General features: G+C 42.4%; 1 protein-coding gene across 1 annotated transcript in view; it reads left to right on the forward strand.

Annotated features, from left to right (window-relative positions):
* baiap2l1b (BAR/IMD domain containing adaptor protein 2 like 1b) overlaps positions 1-7050 on the forward strand; it is a 28940-nt gene that overhangs the window by 20046 nt on the left and 1844 nt on the right. Inside the window, exons 11-12 of the mRNA XM_017421988.3 lie at positions 3517-3576; positions 4808-5033. Coding sequence (XP_017277477.1) covers positions 3517-3576; positions 4808-5033 — 286 coding nt within the window. The remainder of the gene's footprint in view (positions 1-3516; positions 3577-4807; positions 5034-7050) is intronic.

Consider the following 7050-nt stretch of genomic DNA (forward strand, 5'->3'; position numbering starts at 1 on the left):
TAAATACAGTGGGTGCTAACACATAAAGTGAGGAGCCTAAACGGTATTTGGGAGCAGAAAAGCACGATTGTTCGGGAGTGTGCCTACTTTCCATGACTAAATGTGGTCACTCAGACATTAGGTTGTTAAAAACACCAGATGTACCCTTCCTACATGCCTGCACTGGCTCAGCCTCATCCTCCAGCTTCTTGGCCAAACATATTTGCACAAATAAATCCCAGCTCAAAAAGAATTATAGTACCTATATCTCCTTTTTATAAGCCAAATTGTAACTCTTTAACTTCATCTCTTTAGATGCCTTATAACAGCGAAGAAAGAGAACAGATTTTTGAATTTCAGTCAGAGGTCAAGCTAAAAATCAGACAATTCTGGTCATCTTATTTAAGATCCAAAAGTATTATTAAAGCTTTTTATATTAGTGGTTGGTAGGATGTATTAATGCAACCGATGGTGCACTGGCTAGACTAGTTCTACAATGTTTTTTCCACCTGCTCTATATATTTATATACATATTTCTTGTTTCTTTGTTTTGTGTCTGGCTTTTAAGAATAATTAAACCCCAAACTATAATCACATTAATAAAGGAGACATTTGTATTTACAGAATGCAATTCGAAATTTGTGATTTTCTCACTGAAAATCTCAACGTTCCCCGCCTGTTTTGTATTTCTTTGAATGTCAGAAACGAACACAATCCTCCTTTCGACCGTGTCTGAGTGTTTGTCTGATTAACCTTTTGGAGTCGTCTCAATTCAACATGGCTGCTACAGCTAATTGACCTTAGCAAACACAAAAATGGCTGTAAGTCAGTCAATTTTACAGCTACTGAGCTAAAATTTGGCGTGGTAGTAGCTGAGAATCAATAGCATTTACTCTGAGCGCCAACATGTCTCCCAACCAAGGAGAGTTTGAATTTAGTCGCCTGCTTCATTCTTATTCCTTTGAGTCGTTTCAGTCATGAAGCTTGCTGAAGAGATGGTCTTTGTTCTGATTATTAGGCTGGCCGTGTCCGTCCGCTCACATGCCTTCAGGCGTGTCAGTTCTGTCTGAGCTGGACCCCTTGCTGATGAATCAAAGTGAAGCATGGCCTGAGGGTGGGATGTTCAGCAGCAGACTGGAGCGAGGCACCCAAAGAAGAATCAGAAAATGTAGAATACCACCTGCTCTCCCACACAGAGAGGCCCGCTTCCCCCCACGGCTCTGATGTCTGACTCTTTAAACAAAGATTTGATCTGAAGCCTCTGGAAGTGGCTTTGAATTTTAATCTTCCATCAGGTTTGATCTACGCTTCTATCAAGGGAAATTACCTGGCAAATATATCCGAGGGGGGGGGGGGAAAGTGATCAAGGCTGGCGAGGAGGTGTTTGAGATGCTCTCCAACGTGATGCTGCCACAAATAAAACTTTATTCTGTTGCCTCATTGCCGCCGGAGGGGCGAGCCAAAAAAATGCCCAAAGGCTTAAAAATTGTATCTCATCGTGTTTATCAGAGCAACATGTCCAAAGAGATGGACTTCATGTCCTACAGGGGGAGCGTCTTTGATGCTTTTAGGTGTCTGACTGGTCTTTTTTTTTTTTTTCTTTGTAATAAATCAGCTTTGATATCAAATTCCTGCAGCTCACCTGGCAACATCTACAATTATTCAGATATTTACGAACTGGGAAAATGTCTGATTCGTTTGAATCCAGTGAGTAAAGAATGAGCTGGTGATGAATAATTCAACATTTGACTAAACAGTGACATCAGTATCATCTGAGCGGGACTATTAGTTGAACTTTCCTGCTTCAAAGTTCAGTTTTCTGAAAGCAAAGAGCGTAGTTCAGAAGCAAAGAGTAACTGTTGTCCTGGTAGCAAATATGTTTCTCAATGAAAACCGTAACCTAAGTAAACATGAGCAATTATTAATGAGTGTGACTCAGTAAATGCATTTCCAAGCAGAGTCTTGAGTCTTTTATCATAGGAGCACAAAGGAAATGTCTGTTATCCAAAGCTCCTGTTATCCAAAGCTCATGATCAGCCTCTCCCTCTCCCACAGTGAGGGAGAGGCTGAATCACACGCTGGTCATGAACGATCTTGTACCATGACGGCACAATGACACACATGCCTTGGTCTGGGCTTTTTATTTTTATACACCCGCCCTAAGATGGGACTTGGCGCCGGTCGTTCCTCCGTCAGTTTCTTGTCCGAGCTGCACAGTTGAGCTAAGCAGCTGGACACCTCGTGGGTCAAGGATGATCCCTATTGATTTCAAGGTCACAGGTGAACCCATCCAACTCTGGCTGCATGTATTCAGGTTTGTTGTGTGAGGGAATTCATGCTCCTGTTATACGAGGTGAGATTGAATCTGTGAGGGTTTTATCAGCTATAATCTGTCTTTGCTGACGAGGATGTTTTAGATTTCCAGAGGGGTCGTTGGATACCCAAATAAAAACTGAATCTAGCATCCCCTGAAAGAATGCTCCTCAGCCGCTGCCTTGTTCTGAACAAAGATGTCCCACGATCTGTCAGTGCTCACATTATGTGACGGACACGACTCTCAGCTAGCCATTCTAGCCATTTTTGTGTTATTCAGTAGTAGATGTGCGTCCAGTGAGTTTCAATAAAATCTGTTTAGTGGTTCATGAGATATTTTGCTAACACGCCCATAAAATTCCACAATATCCTGGCTTTTTTGTGACGGCAGGCGATAACCTGAATATGAGGACAGAGCTTCTGCTCCATGTGTAGGTTTGTTTTGAATGCAAATAAATAAATGGTGAAAACAGCGGACTAATTCAGGACTACACCCCTTTTCCTTCAATCTCTTTTGCATCTGTTGCGCTTCACGTGATCGTTTGCCTTCTGGTGACCCGAGGCAGCTTGAATGTGATTGGTTCATGCTGCTGGGGCTACAAACAGCAACCAGGAAGCTTCCCGTGTCAACCATTATGTCTCTTTGTTTACACATTCTGCATATTCACATGCAAATATCTGTTCACAGAGCTTGCCACTTGACCATCTTTATCACGTTTTTTTTTTTCTCAGCTCAGTAATAAAGTCAAGCTTATTTTGGTTTGTGTGTGGGCAGCAACAAATGGTGGCATGAGGCCACAGAAACCAAGCTGAGAATCTGACTCATGCATTAAATCTGTGGAGATTCATTCAAGGTCTCAGAAAGGTTCAGAACAGGACTTTAATCACAAAGTCCTGTTCATTTGGGTAGGTTATGATTTCTGCTTTTTAAGGCGAAAGGTTAAATCAGCTAAATTAAAAGAAAATGAGACGTGGAGTTTTCCTGCTTGGTTTTGTTACCACAGCTTGACCTCAGAGCTCAGAGGCCACCTGAGCTGTATCAACTTTTTTAGAGCAGTCTTGTGAGAGAAAAGGAACTTATCTGTGTGACCATCTTTTTGTTCCTCACCTTTTGTTGGTGCAAAATAATGGAGATAGCCACTGAATGGGGATGATTTAGATTTTTTTCTTGAGATTTTCTAGGGACGGCAGGCCTTCTAACTTCCTTGTTTGTGTGTTTTTCAGGAGGGGCTGGTTCCCGTCTTCGTACTGTCGCGCTCTCACAGAGCCGCAGGTGAACAACAGGTAAGGAGACTCTACATTCCTGTTCGCACACACAGACCAGCAGGTTTCAGGTTGCAGCCAGCTGGATTGTTGGCACCGTTTCCTCCAGTTACTTCTATTGAAATGACAACTTTTCTAATCCTTTGGGGACTCCCCTCTTGTTGCTCAACTCTTGATTCTAGTTATCCTTAAAGGGATAGTATGGATTTTTTTTAACAATGAATATCTTACCTGTTGTAGATGGCTCTATTGAACCACATCATTTGGAGAAATAGTTTAATTCTGACAGGATTGATGAATTAACACCTAGTCCTAAAGTAAAGTCATCTTAAAACAGCTCCATTCTAAAGTTTCACAGCTGCTCATGTGAACGCTATCTTATAAACTTTTGTCAGTTTCACATGAAGCCAAGAAATATGATAATCCTGCTGCAAGTGTCCCAGGTTACACCGTAGGTCCTGCAATTAATGACTACAGATTTTCATGTAAATGTAAAATTGGCCGTGGTATTTTTAGATGCATCGCAGACATGGAAGATTCTGAATCATTTTTTCCAAATGTCAGAAATCAGTTTTGTTAGCGTTAATCTGTAATCTGAGCGTTAATCTGATGAGTTGCTGCTCTGTGCCGTTTGTCCTGGCAGAGTTGCCGTAGCTTCCTGTCGTAGAAACATGGTGCGGTAAGGTTGTGCGTTTTCACGTCTTTTTAGTCTTTTCTTTGCTGAACCTTGAAGAATAAATGTCTGCAAATACGAGTTAGTTATCATAATCTAACTGTCTTTAGTAATGACTTAGAAATGTTTGTTTTGTGAAGAAATCTCCTGTGATAAACATGATTCTAATTGTGTTAAATGTTAGCATCTATGCTGTTGTTTGTCAGCAGCCTGTTAATAATAGATTTTTTTTGACTTATGTTTTTGTGCACTCTTTATTATGCAAGAAAATGTATAAATCAGTATTTCTTTAAAATAAGACGTAGTCATTTCAATTAGTAAATTTGTATTTCTGTGTTCAAACCCCTGAAACTGAAAGAAATCATAATCTTACCAGCTGCCTCCTGGGGTTTAATCACAAGCCTGATAATCAGATAATCAAAGTGCATCACTAATTGGTTTTTAATCATATTGCATCCCTTTTGAATTGTAATGAAGTCGGGAAGAGTTTCTGGAACGACGTTTGCATGAAATTTATAAGACTGGAGATGTTTTAAGATGGAGTTACTGTGACCTGAGTTACTTGTCATCTGCTTTCAGTGATGCTGCCGCCCCTCACCGCAGCAAAAGTGTGGTCAACCTCCACCATCAAGACACGGAGACGGACGAGGCGACCATGGTGCTCCCCACGGCAGACTACGGCAGCACCCCGAGACGCAACTCTGTCAAGGTCAGCCCCCTGTCCGCGAGCAGCGTCGCCATGAACAACCACCATCACTCCCCGACGCCCTCCGCAGCCTCCTCCTCCTCCTCCGATCTCAACACGGTGAGTCAGTGGGCTGGAGATCTGGGGCTTGGCCGATTGGTCGACGTTCTCCCTGTCATTTGAACTGCTGAGTTCAGATTTAAAATGATTGTTCTGAGAAACGTACACCCCCTCGCCGCAGTCTAATCTGCTCCCTCACGCCAAACTTTTCTGCTGCTCTGGTTTTTTTTGAGGCTGCGTCTCACCTGATACCTGCCGCAGCGAGGCTCCAGCCTTATCTTGACTGCTGATGGTGGTACGTGTGTGTGTAGGTGGTGTCAGATGAGCTTTATATGTCTGCCCTGGAAACCTGAACACCACTCTAATACACTCTGCGTGGGCTGACCAACAATAAGGAAAAAAATCAATCACTTGGACTTGAGGAGTTGCTGTTTGTGAAGGGACCAGAGAACACAGACGTGCGTTTATTCTGGGTAATCTAACCCAGCTCAGACACCTGTTTTCTTCCTGTTCAAACTCTTTGCAGTAAAACACAAGATGAGGAATATAAACAGCTGCAAGAATCCACAGCAGCTGAGTGAAAATCATCATCTAATGTCACTCACTGCTGCTTCGACGGTTGCCGTGGTTACCAGCCTGCGTGTACATGACAGGCTCCCCTGCAGGAAGGGAGGAAGCTGAAGCACAGCAGAGAGGGACCTGCAAGTTGGATTTAGTTAAATTCAATCACAAGCTGATTCCACCTCCCTCTGCAGGTCCTCGTGTTTTATAGGAGTCCTATAGATGGCCTGTCTGAGGTGAACTTTTTATACTAAACTTTGTCGTCCCAGGAGAAAGATTCATCAAGAATCATAGAATCATCTGTGTGACGTCGCTTCAGTGAGGGGGAAAAAACATTAGAACCTGACCAAATATTACTTCCGCCATTTCCCATTCCAGCATGTCCCCTTTCTCCACAAATGTTCTTTCATTTGCGTCCCATGCAAAGTCGCAGGCAAAGCTGTGTTTTTTTTTTTCTCTCTCTCTCCAAAGGCTTTTTATTTGTCCTCCGCGGGGTGAATGTAAATGTGCCTGTGGTTTGTCGGGGTCAGATCCAGCCGCCCGATCTTCATCGTTAACACACACATCCACCCACTGCCTGTGCTGCATCACACTGCTGCTAGTCTAGATTTCCTTTCTGTCCGACAGGTGCTAAGGTCTCGGCTTTTTTCTTGCCTTATTTAATCACGCACCCTTCATTGGGGACACTGGCAGACTGAAGTTATTAAGCGTTTGTCATGTTTCTTGATACTTTTTCTTTCAGTCTCTCTCATTACTATTATTTCTATACATCACTTCTCTATCCCATCTTATACCTCCCTCCCCAAAATTGAGGATTTTCCAGAGATTTGTTTTATTTCCTCCCTATGAACTGCCAAATATTTGCCTTTTTATAAACAGACCTATTTGGTCCCAGAATGAATTTGTGTGGGAAAATCTCTCCAGCAGCAGATTAGATGGAAGACTTTGGTTTATGCTCAGTAAAGTGTAAAGTGGGTGGCTGTTTCTGGAGGTGCGTTGGCAACTTGTTGCTTCATCGTTCATGAATTTTCTTGCCTTTTAATAAAATAATGCACTATTTAGACAATTAACCAGGCCTAAATATCTTAGAGTTCACACCTATAAGCTGTTTGAAAAGTGTTTTCTCTCTTTTGTTAGTGTTTGAAAAGAGGCCGGTAAACAAAGGTGTTTTTTTTCCACATTCTTTACTTACTTTGAGCCATAAAGCTGATAGGTTTTGCAGATACAGATTCTTTTTTTGTTGTTGTTTGTGTCTTTGTTTACACAGTAATACAGGTTAGTCAAGAAAAAGGTGAGAAGTAAAATGTGAGAAAGCTGGGGGAGGCGGGGTTACCCTGGAATGCCTTTTTCACCAGAAAGAAGAAATGCTCCCTCGCTGGTTCGGTGCTTCATGTGTGAAGGTTCAGATAGCGATGTGCAGGAATTGATATATTCAGAGAAACGCAGCTCCACAAAGAAAACCAAAGAGGCAGACACATTCTTGATTTTAAAGATGAGGATCGGGGGGGGGGGGGGG

The sequence above is a fragment of the Kryptolebias marmoratus genome, linkage group LG12 (assembly GCF_001649575.2).
Source record: "Kryptolebias marmoratus isolate JLee-2015 linkage group LG12, ASM164957v2, whole genome shotgun sequence".
Lineage (NCBI taxonomy): Eukaryota > Metazoa > Chordata > Actinopteri > Cyprinodontiformes > Rivulidae > Kryptolebias > Kryptolebias marmoratus.